The sequence below is a fragment of the Hyperolius riggenbachi genome, chromosome 2 (genome assembly GCF_040937935.1).
Source record: "Hyperolius riggenbachi isolate aHypRig1 chromosome 2, aHypRig1.pri, whole genome shotgun sequence".
Classification (NCBI taxonomy): Eukaryota; Metazoa; Chordata; class Amphibia; order Anura; family Hyperoliidae; genus Hyperolius; species Hyperolius riggenbachi.
Genome location: NC_090647.1, coordinates 89,030,460 through 89,046,423, shown reverse-complemented (window position 1 = coordinate 89,046,423; position 15,964 = coordinate 89,030,460). Strand labels below are relative to the sequence as shown.

At 44.7% G+C, this 15,964-nt stretch overlaps 1 protein-coding gene across 1 annotated transcript in view; it reads right to left on the bottom strand.

The window, feature by feature from the left end:
- LOC137545617 (cilia- and flagella-associated protein 337-like) overlaps positions 1-15,964 on the bottom strand; it is a 217,848-nt gene that overhangs the window by 29,768 nt on the left and 172,116 nt on the right. Inside the window, exons 23-26 of the mRNA XM_068267032.1 lie at positions 5,501-5,593; positions 5,361-5,419; positions 4,557-4,698; positions 1,567-1,606 (exon numbers count right to left, since the gene is read on the bottom strand). Of these exons, the coding sequence (XP_068123133.1) occupies positions 1,567-1,606; positions 4,557-4,698; positions 5,361-5,419; positions 5,501-5,593 (334 nt within the window). The remainder of the gene's footprint in view (positions 1-1,566; positions 1,607-4,556; positions 4,699-5,360; positions 5,420-5,500; positions 5,594-15,964) is intronic.

The following is a 15,964-nucleotide window of genomic DNA, read 5'->3' as shown; positions in this document are numbered from 1 at the left end:
AGTACCCTTGAAATGCGTTGTCTTATTGTGCATCATTAAAACATTTATCTACCCATGTGGTTTGTTCTTTTATGGAGGTAAGATCTACCTACTCCAATACGCTATCATTTAGAGATTAGAATATTTTTTGGGTGTCTCCTACAGTTCTTCCTAGCATTGGTTTTGGCTCAGCAACTTCTCTACATTATCACTGTTTTGGGAGCCTACTGGAAGTGAATCTGACTGGTCCAACTTTAAAGAGGAACTCCAGTGAAAATAATGTAATAAAAAAAGTGCTTCATTTTTACAATAATTATGTATACATGATTTAGTCAGTGTTTGCTCATTGTAAAATCTTTCCTCTCCCAGATTCACATTCTGACTTGTATTACATGGTGACATTGTTACTGTGGGCAGATTATGGAGCTGTTTCTAGCTGGTCTGGCTTTAACAGACAGCTATTTCCTGTCTGAACATTGTTACATTGTGACAGTTTGCCCAGAGTACCGTACGGTACCAGAGCCTCTTGTGGGAGGGGTTTCAGCACAAAATCAGTCATACAGCGCCCCCTGATGGTCTGTTTGTGAAAATCATTATTTTTCTCATGTAAAAGTGGGTATCAGCTACTGATTGGGATAAAGTTCAATTCTTGGTCGGAGTTTCTCTTTAAACAGCACACAATCTGCATGACATTATTTGCCTCTCACTGAAAAGCTGTGCTACTTTGGTACGGAACACGTCGCCCATACAAGGTTTCATGTCCTTTCATCTGAGGACACAATGGTGTACTGTCATTTACATGAAGGGTCCTTAGGAAATATTACTATAAATATCAATAATAAAACCAGCGGGCTGTTTAGATATTACAACAATGGTTTGTGTGCTCAGTCTAGGGAAATGAATGCCCTAGCTGCTTAACCACCCTGGCGTTCTATTAAGATCGCCAGGGCGGCTGCGGGAGGGTTTTTTTTAAATTAAAAAAAAACTATTTCATGCAGCCAACTGAAAGTTGGCTGCATGAAAGCCCACTAGATGGCGCTCCGGAGGCGTTCTTCTGATCGCCTCCGGCGGCCAAAAGTAACACGGAAGGCCGCAATGAGCGGCCTTCAGTGTTTTGCTTACTTCGTCGCCATGGCGACGAGCGGAGTGACGTCATGGACGTCAGCCGACGTCCTGACGTCAGCCGCCTCCGATCCAGCCCTTAGCGCTGGCCGGAACTATTTGTTCCGGCTGCGCAGGGCTCAGGCGGCTGGGGGGACCCTCTTTCGCCGCTGCTCGCGGCGGATCGCCGCAGAGCGGCGGCGATCAGGCAGCACACGCGGCTGGCAAAGTGCCGGCTGCGTGTGCTGCTTTTTATTTCGTAAAAATCGGCCCAGCAGGGCCTGAGCGGCAGCCATCGGCGGGGATGGACGAGCTGAGCTCGTCCATACCGCTAAGATGGTTAATAGATGGAAACTAGGTGACTGTTATGGACAACAATTTTAGCTTTTCTAAATGAGCCATAATGGCTTTCTAATTCAGTGCCGATTCCTCCAGGTATCCTAGTAACCAGCAGTGAAGAAAGAAAGTATAAAAAGGTGTACTCACTGTGTAATCATGTTTACGTGTGCCCTCCAGTGACCGACAGCTGCAGAAAGAAAAGCCCCCATGTTATTTGTTAGTATAACAAATGTGAAACAGACACTAATGGAGAAATGAAGTCACCATGTCTATTTCAGAAATGAAGTTAGAAAGTATTTCAAAGACATGGCTGGATTTCTGGAAAGGCCACAAAGGGCGGGGGCCTTGGGTGGCTGCAACCCAAGGGGGCACCTGGACATGAAAGAGGGGTTGGTACATATGAAAGGAGACTGAAAACGGGGAGCAACACATGAAAATGGGAAACTGATGCTCAAAGGAATGTTCCTGAAAGAGAGGGGCTGCTGTACATGGATGATACAGATCCAAGCGGAGCAGGCACCACCTTCAGTAATTCAGTAGCTCTTTATTGAAAAGTCATTAAAAATGACAAGTCATAGATAAAAATGTCTGTAGCGGCTGACAGCCCGCTGTTTCAAGCTCAGTTGCTCTTTCTTAAAGCCAGAAGCCATATATGGGTTATATATATAAGCCATATATGGCTTCTGGCTTTGAGAAAGAGCAACTGAGCTTTAAACAGCGGGCTGTCAGCCGCTACAGACATTTTTATCTATGACTTGTCATTTTTAACCTTTTTCCGACCGCGTCACGCTGATGGGCGTGGCCGCAGCGGCAGCCCCAGGACCGCCTAACGCCGATTGGCGTAAAGTCCTGGGGCTGTAATTTGCATGAGATCGCGCGCATCTCATGCTCGGAGGACAGAGCTCCGCCCCCTCTTCAGTCTCCGAGCTGCTATTGCCGCTCGGAAGACTGTTAGACGGCGATCACGCCATCTATTTACACTATGCAGCGCTGCGATCAGCAGCAGCGCTGCACTGGGGACAGCCGTGTGACACGGCTGTCCCCCTGGGGGACAAGAGAGCGATCGGCTCTCGTAGGCAGAAGCCTATGACAGCCGATCGCCGTAATTGGCTGGCTGTGGGGAGGGAAGGGTTTTAAAGAAACAGGGATTTTTATAAAAAAAAACCCACAATAATGTTTATTATAAAAAAAACAAACATGGGGAGAGCGATCAGACCCCACCAACAGAGAGCTCTGTTGGTGGGGAGAAAAGGGGGGGGGGATCACTTGTGTGCAGTGTTGTGCGGCCCTGCAGCTTGGCCATAAAGCTGCAGCGGCCAATTTTACTAAAAATGGCCTGGTCACTAGGGGGGTTTAGCCCTGCAGTCCTCAAGAGGTTAATGACTTTTTCAATAAAGAGCTACTGAATTACTGAAGGTGGTGCCTGCTTCGCTTGGATCTGCATCATTTGATCATTGGTACAAGCGATCTTAAAGCTACGGCACACCCCATATCCTCTTGCACGGGTGCTCCACCACTTCTGTTGTTTCTGCTGTACACGGATGATAGGCATGGAACAGGAGGCTGCACATGGAATGGGAGGAGCACTGCTGCACGTGGAAGTGGAGCCACAACATACTTGGACTAGGGGCACGAAAAGTATAAATCTGGCTTTGTTCAAAGAAATAAACGTCTCTGCATAGTATGATGGGGTAACACACACTCATTTTCCCCATCCATCTGAAAGGAGCCTCAGAGAGCTGCAAGCAAGCGGCACAAATACTACAGAAGCAGTCCTGCAGCTGCAGTGGTGGACCACAGCTGGGCGTATCTGGAGGGGTACAGGCATGGCTCGTGCCATGGCATGGGCACCACAGAACCCATGCCTGCCCCGCCATCACCACTGCACCGCCACGTGGGCCTCCCGGTCCCTGCTGCCTCTCCTTTATTCAGACCTCAGATCGGCGGCAACCAGAGAGAGGCAGATTAGGGCGCACACCACCCGCGGACACTTCAAATGTGAAGGGTGAGGTGGGTAATGTATGCCCTGCTCTTGTGGGGGCCCCAATTGCTTAGTATTCCTACAATACAGCAACCCCCCCCCCCCACACACACACACTCCTTGTTAGCTGGTGTGATTGTAGTCACACGTGTTATGTATAATGGGAGTCATGGTAACTGCACATTTATTAGAAGGGAACATGGTATTCAGACTAGTTATATTACTCATAGTAGAAAGGCTTTAAGGCTGTGGGGGAGGGGGGGTCACAGGAAGAGGGGAGTAGGCGGTGTTAATGCTGTAGGGGGGATATCCATCAAAGTTTTGCAGGAAGACTCCATAATCATAAGCTATGTTTTATCATGGGGAAAGGGGTGAGTGAGGTAATAAAAGATGGTTTGCCAAAATGCCAGAAAGAAATGTGAATAAACTTTATATAGCAATTTGATTTTATTTTGCCTTCAGTCTAAATCAGGTTTAGTACTAATTGAGATAAGTACTCCCCAGAAGTAAAAGTATTACAACAAACTTGCCAATTTTTTATGAGTCGTCACAAATCAGTGCCAAGACTGACCTGCAGCAAGTCCTACCTCTGCAAATCCTGTATCTGTCTCTACCTCCACCTCACTGAATACTCACCGACTCTCCAGTCCTGCTTCCCAAGCTGCCCATTCTCCTGGTGTATAGGCTGACCACCTCCACTCAATTTCCGTAGCTGATCTGCAGCCATTATGTCAGAATACTCATGTCTTTAGATAGAATAAGAATAAAGCTTTTTTTAAAAAAGAAAATGAACACTAAAGACTACAGAAGGGCATATTTGTTTGTCTGCCTCCTGTTCCCAGGTTCCAGTTGGCTTTCTGTTATTCTGATCTCCTGTGTGTCCCCAGCTTGTGTCCTGACCACATCCAGTCTGCCATCAGCTCTGATCCTCGCATTCATGCAAAAACAGCTCTGGAAAAATTAGGCACAGGGTGAAGCCAAAACTCGGATCATCCTTCTCCTGCAAAAGTCCCAGTGGTATTACCCTCCAGGCCAACATGAACTCAGGGGAAAGGCGTAATTTGGATGTCAGCTATTGCTGGTGGCCGAATTACGCTGTTAAAGTAATTTGGGCACAACATCTCAAGGAATCTATATAACAATACAACAGACTTACATGATGGGGGATCTTTTTCTGGCCCATGAATTGCATAGTCTTTGAGGTCATAAGCATAAATGTATCCGATAAAATCTCCTGCAAATAAAAGCGAGTTGTCCTTATTCACAGCGAGACTGCTGATCTGGGTCCCAGCTCTAGACTGAAGGAAGAACAGAACAGAAAGTTTTGACATCACATACCTGCATTTCCATCTGTGTTCCATTTAAAAAATAGTAGGAGAACATACATATATGGGATCAGGCAAAAAGTGCACATGAAGTTTTTGGACTAATCGAGTGCCGCCATAGACTTAACTGAAAATATCAGCAAGCCGGCGCCAAAAGGGAAATACGGGCACCAGGTGACACCAGATAATTACCGTTATTGTGGGTTTATTTCTCTGACTAAGGGTAAACTCTGACGCCTAGCGGCACTCGGTAAATATTTTTTTACCCTTGTTTTATTGTCATTTTCGTTATTTGCACTACTGGGAGGGATGTCTAAGGGTTAGATACCACCGGGGGGGGGGGGGGGGGGGGGGGGGGGCTGTGTAGGGTTAGGCATAGGTAGTGGAGGATTCTGTGTGAGAGTGTTAGGTTTACCTATAGTAAAATATCGGTAACAATTACTGATATTTTACTAACAAATATCACAGTAACACCTTAAATAGTAGACTATTGGTCAATTTACAGATATTCTACTATCGGCCCTATTCCTGCGCCCAATTTTCCATGGTGCCCGAAATTCACATATATTTGACATACTTTCATTATGACGATGTTCCTTATGGAGCTAAACTCAAGAGATCATACTGACACTTACTGGTTTGAAACTCGCAGTCAGTTTCCCTCCATGCAGCAGATTCCAAAAATTGACAGAACCTATTCAAATACATAGACATTGGTTTTGTCTCTGGAGAATGCAAGTTATAGAGTTCACTGAATGATGACGTCATACGTTACCCAGAGGTCCATTGGAGACCAGGGAAGCTGCAGCTTGTAACCTCACCGTCCGAGTTCTCAAGAAAACTAACTTGCTGACGCTTCTGTCTGTGGCTGTGGACAAGGAGGCAGTGAGTTTAGAGCTTTGCAGTTATGTATGATCATTATTGTGAGATTATTATCGTGAGAAAACATTTTATAACTAACTGCACAAAATGCTACTGGTATTAAAGCAAAAATAAAATGCCCCTGTACAGAGCTGGATAATCCACAAGGTGTTTAGGTAGGTGCCTATGGCCTGGAGAAATACCAGGGGCATTATTATTATTATTAATAATAATAATGGTTCAACTAGTCACAACAAGGGGAAGACACTGAAGGGTAATGGCAAGCTTTTAAACTTATACTCAATCAATACTGTAGTATGTATATCCCATATGGAAACAAAATGTCTAGGAATAAAAAAAGGCCTCTATGGATAAATAGAAAGGTTAAAGATAAAATGAAGAGGAAAAAGAATGCCTATAAGGTCTTAAAACAGGAGGGGACCGAGGCTGCACTCAGCAATTATAAGGAGTGCAATAAAAATTGTAAAAAATAAATTAGGCAGGCAAAGATTGAAGCTGAAAAACAAATCGCTAAGGATATCAAATCTAACCCAAAAAAGTTTTACAAGTACATTAACTCTAAAAAAAGAAAGGTTGACTGTATAGGACTCCTAAAGGATGAGGATGGAAACTCAATGGTGGATGACCAAGGTAAGGCAGAGTTATTAAATGCTTTCTTTGCTTCTGTCTTCACAAAAGAAACAGCACTGTTGCAAACTACAGAGGCGGAAGAGTCTCAATCTTCTAACTGTAATATTAAATACTTAACGCAGGAAGAAGTGAAGGCAAGACTAAATAAATTAAAAATAGACAAGGCACCTGGCATGCATCCTCGGGTCCTAAGGGAATTAAGTTCAGTTATAGATAAACCCCTTTATCTTATCTTTTGTGACTCTCTTGCAACTGGCAGAGTCCCAGTGGATTGGCGTACAGCCCACGTTTTCCCATTATTTAAGAAGGGCAAAAAATCTGATCCAGGAAATTATAGACCTGTAAGTTTAACATCAGTTGTATGCAAACTATTTGAGGGGTTACTAAGAGATACTATACATGACTTCATAGTAGAAAATAATCTTATTTCTCAGCATCAACATGGGTTTACTAAAGACAGGTCCTGTTTGACTAACATGCTCAGCTTTTATGAGGTAGTGAATGCTAATATGGATATTGGGAATGCTGTAGATGTGATATACTTGGACTTTGCAAAGGCCTTCGACACTGTTCCCCACAAAAGTCTGGTGCAAAAGTTGAGGATGCAAGGACTGGGGAAAAGTCTGTGTTCATGGATAGGGAACTGGCTAATGGACAGAAAACAAAGAGTTGTGATCAATGGATCGTACTCAAAATGGGAGACTGTTAGCAGTGGGGTCCCACAGGGGTCTGTTCTGGGTCCAGTGCTCTTCAATTTATTTATTAATGACCTAGTAGATGCAGTAGTGAGCAATGTTGCTATTTTTGCAGATGATACAAAATTGTGCAGAATCATCAACTCTCAGGAAGATAGTGTCATATTGCAACAGGATCTGGATAGGATGGCTATATGGGCACATACATGGCAGATGAAATTCAATGTTGACAAATGTAAGGTCATGCATTTTGGACGTACTAATGGTCTAGCACCATACAAAATAAATGGGATACAGTTGGGGACATCAAACTTGGAGAAGGACTTAGGAGTACTCATTGACAACAAGTTAAATAATCGTACTCAATGCCAAGCAGCTGCAGCTAAAGCTAACAAAATTTTGGGATGCATTAAAAGGGAAATAAAACTCGAGATGCTAGCATAATATTGCCCCTGTTTAACTCTCTAGTAAGGCCACATCTGGAATATGGAATTCAGTTCTGGGCACCACATTACAAAAAAGATATTGCAGTTTTAGAGCAGGTGCAGAGACGAGCAACAAAATTGATGCGTGGGATGGAAGGTCTCACTTATCGAGAAAGGTTAGATAAACTGGGTTTATTTAGTCTAGAGAAAAGACGCCTTAGAGGGGATCTAATTAACATGTATAAATACATCAGAGGGCAATATAATACCTTGGCGGATGAGCTTTTTGTCCCTAGGCCTTCTCAAAGGACTAGAGGACATGATCTGCGCATGGAGGAAAAACGTTTTAGCCATTTATTTAGGAAAGGGTTCTTTACAGTTAGAGTGATTAAGATGTGGAATGCATTGCCACAGGAAGTCGTTATGGCAAACTCTATACCTGCATTTAAAGGAGGCTTAGATGCTTTCCTTGCGTTGAAAGACATCCATGGCTACAATTGCTAGGTAATGCCTAATGATGTTGATCCAGGGATTTTATCTGATTGCCATCTGGAGTCGGGAAGGAATTTTTCCCTTTTGGGGCTAATTGGACCATGCCTTGTAAGGGTTTTTTCGCCTTCCTCTGGATCAACAGGGATATGTGAGGGAGCAGGCTGGTGTTGTACTTTATACTGGTTGAACTCGATGGACGTATGTCTTTTTTCAACCAAAATAACTATGTAACTATGTAACTAAATTCTACACCCCCCCCCCCCCCAAAAAAAAAGATAAAGTTTGCTATCTTGCCTAGGGCACCATTTCAACTTAGTTGAACTGTCTCTGCCTCTAGGCCTCAATTCACTGAGCAGTTTAGACTAGTCTACTGATGGTTTTTAGTCTACTGATGGTTTGGTCAGTTGCATCAAAGGGGAATTCACTGTTACCAAATGTTTTAGACCTGGTCTAAACCATTTGGTAATTAGGTGGGTAAAGCAGGGGAAATGATCAGGCAGGTGCATCCGTACAGCACATACGTGAGCCCAGCGCATCTGCTCGTTTTTGGAGGCACTTGGGCACACAAGTACTCCCTAAAACTGCCAAAGGAGAGGAAAGAGGTATTTGACCAAGCTGGTTGAAGTACTTTAACAGGCCCAGGGCTGGAACGAGGTGACAGAGAGAGGACCAGGAAGGCTCTATGGAATAAGTGTGCATGGCGCTTAAAGGAGTCATCAGGCAAGTTAATAGAAAATAAGTGGCACTTACCGGGGGCTTCCTCCAGCCGCAAGCTCCCAGGACTTCCCTCGCCGCAGCTCTGCCAGCAGCCTCCAGGTCGCTCTGTACTACGCTTGCGTGAGCGGCGCTGTCAATCACCGACACGTGGGCCGGAGCGGACTCCGCTCCGGCCCACGTGGCGGTGATTGACAGCGCCGCTTGCGCAGCCGCAGTACAGAGCGACCCGGAGGTCGCTCTCACGTCATCGCCGGGGACCGGGACGGACCTGCGGCAAACGGCTGCGGGCAGAGCTACGGCGAGGGACGTCCTGGAGCTTGGGGCTGGAGGAAGCCCCCGGTAAGTACCACTTATTTTCTATTAACTTGCCTGGTGACTCCTTTAACTGTCCCTTTGTCCCTTTGTTGAGAGAGACAGTCCCTCTTAGGGAATCGTATCCCTCTGTCTTTCATTTATCCCTCTTTCAGGACTGATGTACAAATCTATGCACGGTAAATATATGTATTCTTCTACTGATAAATGTGTTTAATTGACTCTAAAAATTATTCTCATTAATTTGATAAACAGTATTTCTTATTTTCAAATGTATATACAGTATATATAATGCTAAAAGGGAACAGAGTGGATTTAATTAGAAAACAACATATTTTGCTTATGAATTATTTGTGGCATGCGTGACTAGGGGTGTGGCCGGGGTGTGATTAGAGGTGTGGGAGGGGCATGCCTTAAAGGTTTCCCCTATTTCTTTTCTCAAACAGTTGGGAATCATGATATGATGCAGCCTCCATGTCCCCCTTTAAAATTATGCCCACATAAACATTGCTGTTATGTACAGTATTGATGGCCATGTCTAGAACTCATAGAGAAGCATGTGGTTGGTCAGGTGATAGATATACAAGTCTCTGATTTGCTAGTCATGATCATGTGCTAAAACAGGATGTGTGATCACAGCAAATCAGAGCTTTGCAAATCCATCAGTTGATAAAACAAATCACATGCTTTCCCATGAGTTCTCCTAGACATCACTACTGTTGAGTGGCGCTAAAAGATCATATATCTTTAAACTCCCGCAACAAGCCAGTACTATGTAACTAGCTTTAGGAGATGTGGCTGCAACTGGTATCCCCCCTCCTCCTCTAAGGGAATAGGTTCTCCTATGTCATTTGGAGAAGTTGGACTATTTTCTCCCAGGTAATTGTCACAAGAAAAGCTACAGAACCCCTAATCCTGGGCAATCCCAGCTAATCCCTGATCTAGCAAGTACATGAGATTATTTGAAAAGAATGAAATGTAATATTTAATACTTCCCAAACTTTACCACACTAATCTGCGGAGACACTTGGTCACAACGGGGTACTTGAATATTTATTAGTCAGATAGTTGGAATGAAATGAAAATAAGCAAGAGGATAGATCCAAATAAATGACCTACATTTTTCTGCTTTATTATTGTACATGTTGTTTCTATGGCAACTGTAGTAAAGTCAATCTAAAAGTTTAGTGTAAAAAGTTTAAAACCTAGCAGAGCACACTGATCATCTTATTAGAGTCATTACATGGATGCCAAACCAACACACAGCAAAAGGTATGTCTGCTGAACTGCCAAACCTAAAACACCTAGGGCTTGATTCACAAAGCGGTGCTAACCCAGTTAGAGACTTTAGGCGTGATAACCATTGCACCACGCTGGTGAAAAGCCAGTTTAGGCGTGATAAGTTTAGGCGTGATAAGTTTAGATAAGTGTAGATAGCGCGCAAAGTCCCGCACGCAAAGCAGCGCCATTAAACATATGCGAAGTGCACCAGACTTTGCTCTCGCAAAACTTTTGATCAGCTGTGCACTGCGGTGCTAACCCAGTTGGTGCTTAAACTTATCACGCCTAAACTTATCACACCTAAACTTATCATGCCTAAACTGAGTTTAGGCGTGATAAAGGGCTTTTCACCAGTGTTCACCGCTTTGTGAATCAGGCCCCTACTGTGCTAATGTATCTGCATAATACAAGAAGTGACTGCGCAAGTTATAGCTGGATGCTTTCTTCAAGCGTATGAAAAGTTTCCTAAAGTTTTTGCTATCTTCCTCCCTGTATCAGGCAGACATATTGGGGGAAACACATTTTAATACATTTTTTGTTATCCTTAATCAGTAGAGTTCACACAGCTTATCAGTGGTTTGCACAATTTATCAGTGGCTAGTGGCTCTGTCACTTGACACAGGAGACCTGGGTTCGAATCTCGTCTCCTCCTGCTCAGTAAGCCTGCACCTATTCAATGAAGAGGCCTTGGGCAAGACTCCCTAACGCTGCTACTGCCTATAGAGCGCCCCTCTAGTGGCTGCAGCTCTGGCACTTTAAGTCCGCCAGGAGAAAAGCGCAATATAAATGTTCTGTGTCTTATAACTGAGAGGGTCATCAGTCCTTTCCTGTGCTCCACAACCCTCTCACAGCACAGCGAGAAGAGTAGGAGGCGCCCGTGTACTTATGACTATAATTCTTATAATTAGAATAGGGTATTTGCTTTCCTACCTTGTGTCAGTAGGAACTCATACGCACAGTAGTAATAGTAGTTTTTCAAGCTTTATTCGGGCACAAATGACAACGCGTTTCGCGGCCAAGCCGCTTCCTCAGGTCTGTAGGTGTGCCTTCGGATACAATATGGCCACAGTCAGGACAAACATACGATTAAAACATTGTACAATAGTATTCCAATCAGTAAGTAGTATTAAAAACATAAAAGATAGTTCATAGCATGTAAGATACATCATAATGCAACCATAATATAACAAATAGTGTGTAAAATCAGAACACGAGTCCTCATAAGGGCAATTACATAGATTTAAAAACATAACATGTGTCACTCGCGCAACATGTGAACACTACGACGCACCCATGTGCCCACTGGAGCATACACCAGGTAAATCCCTGGGGTATGTATGGGCCTGCATTAGGTCATATCAATAAGAATATAAAAAATATATAAAATATATATAGAAAAATATATAAAAAATATAAAAAACTTTAGTTTGAGAATCTGGGTGGCCATGATGTATACTATCTCAGGCCCCCCAGATTATACATACAACCACAGGGAATTACATCTGGCCGACCTAGGGAGGGGGAGGGGAAAGTGTATGGACATAGGGAGGAACTTAAATAGTATCAAAACACAACCCCCAGGATACAGTTATCATGGAGCTATAGCGGGGAGAGAGAGAGCATATGAATCAATATATGTATGGCAAAGATAGGGCACTCCCCACGTAGTGGGGGCTTACCTCAGGTGTCCACCTGTAAGTCCTGGGCGCCATATGACGCTGCTCGTGTGGCGGCGCTCAATAAGTAGTGGGAATGCGCGCTGAGAGGGAGTCCCAGTGAGGTCACTTGGGGGCGTAGCCGGGGACTGTGCGCGTCAAGCCGCAAGGACGCGCCCAGTACGGGGATGCTCGGGAGGCGTAGTGGGAGGCGCGGTGGAGGACGTATGCGTCCGGACACGGGGCGTGGCGTACATACGTACGCATCATGCCCTGGGAGGGGACTACACCAGGAGGCGTAGGGCTGGCAGTGTGTGTCCAAGTTGAGGGCGTGGCGCATCTACGTGTGCCTCACGCCCAGGGGAGGGGCCGCATGGGCGCCAGGCCGTGCTATAGAGCACGATATACATGCCGGCGGCCATTTTGTAGGAGTCCTGTGGGGGAAGCCATTATGGGAAGGGATCCCCATGTGCAGTAGAGCACGAGTGGAGATCCGGGGGCCATTCGGTGAAGGCGTGTGGGGGCTGCCATTCTGGGGAAGGACTGTAGTGAGCCATAGAGCACAAAGGGTGACCCTGGGGTCATTTTTGTGAAGGCATAAGGGGAAGGCCCTATATAGGCATGGAAAGAATACATACTAACACAGGCCAAAGTGGCCGACGTGACATATGAAAAATAATAAACTCTGGGCTAAGTCACATACTACACTTGGTACATTTAGGGAATATTCAAAAAAGAGAAAAAAAAAAAAAAAAAAAAAAAAAGGGATTGATTAAGATATAGTTCAGTATTTGATCAGCTGGTCATAGCAACCGAACCAAATCCATTTATATGTACAAGATACATTTACAAGGCTAAATCGTTTTCTTAGCTCTTCGCAAGGGTAATAAACTGTGCATCTTATGTATATATAGTCCATACCGATATGTACTAAAAACAGATTGGCTACATGCATGCTGTACATCTGAGCTTGGACCTATAAGTCCTAGTGGATAGTTACGGCACGGATAGTGCCGAGTGGCTAAGTGTAGTTCTTGTGTCGGAAGATTAATTGGGAATTCCTACTGTTCAGGGGGACATAGTTTGGGGGAGAACAGGTGGATATATAGAAGGTTCCAGTCTCGGGGAAAAAGGTCCCGAGTGTAGGGGAGAGAGGGGGGGGGGGGCGAGGGGGGAGGAAAATAGAGGGGGTGAGGGGAGGGAAAAAAAGGGGGGGGGGAAGGAAAAGGGAGGGGGAGGGGGGGGGAGAGGAGGGGAGGGGGGGGGGGAGGAGGGAGGGATACGGAGAGGGGAGATGTGGGGGACTGTGGGAACCGATGGAAACCTCAGGTAAGTTTCTTTATCATATTCAGGGACTTAGAGGGCTGGGGTCTAGTTACATATTATGTTCCAAACATATGTTTAGACCCTCGGGTTGTAGAGTATTCAACCGAAAAACCCAGTACATCTCTCTTCTTCTGAGTCTCCCATGTCTGTCATGGGTGTCGCTGGGGATATATTCAATGGGACAGATACTGGTCCTATCTATAATTTGTCCGTGCTGAATTTTATAGTGCCTTGAGAGGCCGTGTTTCATGTAGCCGTTCTCAATATTCCGCCTGTGTTGGCCCCACCTTGTCCTTAATTGTTGGGTCGTGCGGCCCACATATTGCAGGCCACAGGGACAGGTTATAAGATATATAACAAAGTCCGTACTACAGTTCATAGTTTGTTCAATTGGGAAACTCTCTCCTGTAGTGGTAGAGTGGAAGCCATGTCCGCCCCTCTGGATCCACTTACAGCATAGACATCTCGGGTGGTCGCAACTCGATACCTCCCCCTGGTTGCCGCCACTTGTATTTTTTGCTTCCACTATATTCTTAATTCTACTGGGGGCTAGCTGTGCCTTTAGATTTTTCGCTCTGCGAAAGACACATTTGGGTCTTTCTGTCAACTCTTTCTTCAGGTAGGGGTCTTTCAGCAGGAGTGGCCAATGTTTTTTAAGCACATTTCTTACTACATTGTGTTGGTTGGAAAACCGAGTAATAAAGTTGGGTTCTTTTTGTGTCTGTATGTCCCGCTTAGTTGTTGTTTTTAGAAGATCTCCGCGATTTAGGATTCTGGCTCTGCTCTTGGCGTCCTTTATTACTCCCTTTGGGAAGTTTCTCTCCTTGAATTTTCTGGATAGGACTCCAGCTTGGTCATCATAAGTCTCGACATCAGTGCAATTTTTTCGGATTCGCCGAAATTGCCCATAGGGGATGTTTGTTTTCCATGCCTTGTAGTGGTTACTTCTGTAATCAATATAAGAATTCGAGTCAACAGATTTAAAAAAGTTTTTTGACTTGATACTTTGATTTTCATGGTACAAGACCACGTCTAGGTATTCTATCTGAAAGTCACTAGAATTATAGGTGAAGGTTATCCCCCAATCATTGTTATTGAGGTAGTCCTTGAAATCGTGGATAGAGGCGATTTCCCCTTGCCATATGAAGATCAAGTCGTCGATATACCTCCTGTAGTAGATGATGTTTCCAATGAACGGGTTGGAGGGCCCCAACAGTAATAGTTCCAAAAGACCCATGGTCAGGTTTCGGGTAGCTGGGTGCAAAGCTCGCTCCCATGGCCGTTCCCCTCTTCTGTAAGAATATGGTCCCCATAAATTGAAAGAAGTTGTGGCTGAGTATAAACGATATAGCTTGTATGAGAAAGACTTTCTGTTTCGGAGGCATGTCCCCGTCGTGAGTGAGGAAATGCCATATCGCCGCCAGTCCTATATGGTGGTGTATGTTTGAATACAGGGCTGAGACATCCAAAGTCACCCATTTATACTCGTCTTTCCACTGTATATCTTCTAGTTCCCTTAGTAGCTGGGTTGAGTCTTTCAAGTATGATGGCAGTTTCTGCACGTATGGTTGGAGATGTAAGTCTACCAGTTCCGACAGGTGTGAAGTTAATGATCCAATGCCTGCAATGATCGGGCGTCCTGGGGGGTTTACTAGGGTCTTATGTATTTTGGGTAAATGGTAAAAGTGTGCCATATTTGGATTGGATATAGTAATGTATTCCTTCTCGTTCTTGTTGATAATCCCTTCTTCATGGGCCCATGTGATGAGTCTATTGAGGGCTTCTGAATATTCCTTAGACGGGTCTTCGCTTAGGGTCTCGTAGTATTCCTTATCACTTAGTATCCTCTCTGCCTCCTTAAGATAGTTCTTCTTGTCCATTATCACTATCCCTCCGCCTTTGTCAGCTTGTTTAATTATGATATCTTGGTTTTCTTCTAGGTTTTTTATGGCTAAATTCTCTGGTTTGGTTAGATTGTGGTTTGTTATTTTCCTTTCCATCTTCTTGAAGTCATCCAAGACTAGTGAGTAAAAGCTTTCAATATAGGGTCCTCTCTGATTGGTCGGATAGAACGTAGACTTATTTTTCAAGGTAGTGTGTATGTATTTCTCTGGAGCCAATTCCTCTTGGTCCAGAGTTACCGTCTGTACATCGTTGTCGGTGTTCAAGATGATAGGTGTCGTCCTACGACCTCCGGTGGTCATATTCCCTTTGATTTTCTTTATCGCAAAATATCTTTTCAGGGTTAGCTTTCTGGTGAAAGCATTCAAGTCCACGAACAGCTCATATAGATTGGCCGACTTTGTTGGACAAAATGAGAGTCCCCTACTTAGCACATTTTCCTCTATGCGACTCAGTGCATATGACGATAGGTTGAATATGGGTTTCGTGCCTTCAGTTGGGGACTTAGTTTGTTTGGCTATATGGACAGTTTTCGGTTTGCTTTTTTTGCCGCCTCTTTTTCCCCTCTTTCTGGGCTTGGGGCCGGTCTCTTTGTGGCCCTCATGGGTGATGATATTGTGAGTGGTGACAGGAAGTTTATGGGGTTGGGTATCCTCGGTCGTAACGGTGGTGTCTCCCCCATTATCGTGGGCAGCTCTAAAAAAGAAGATGAGGAAGTTCCTCCTGTGAAGTTTGACCCTGAGCTGCTATTTGGTTCCTGTGTTGATGGATAATAGTCTGTGATTTGATTATGCTGTATCTTCGGTCCCCTCCCCGGTCGTCTATTCAATTTTGGAATTTTCGTCTTATGGGACTCCCTCTCTTTGGACAAGACTACCGGCTGTCGTGATGATGGCGATGACAAATCTTCTATTAGTTCCAG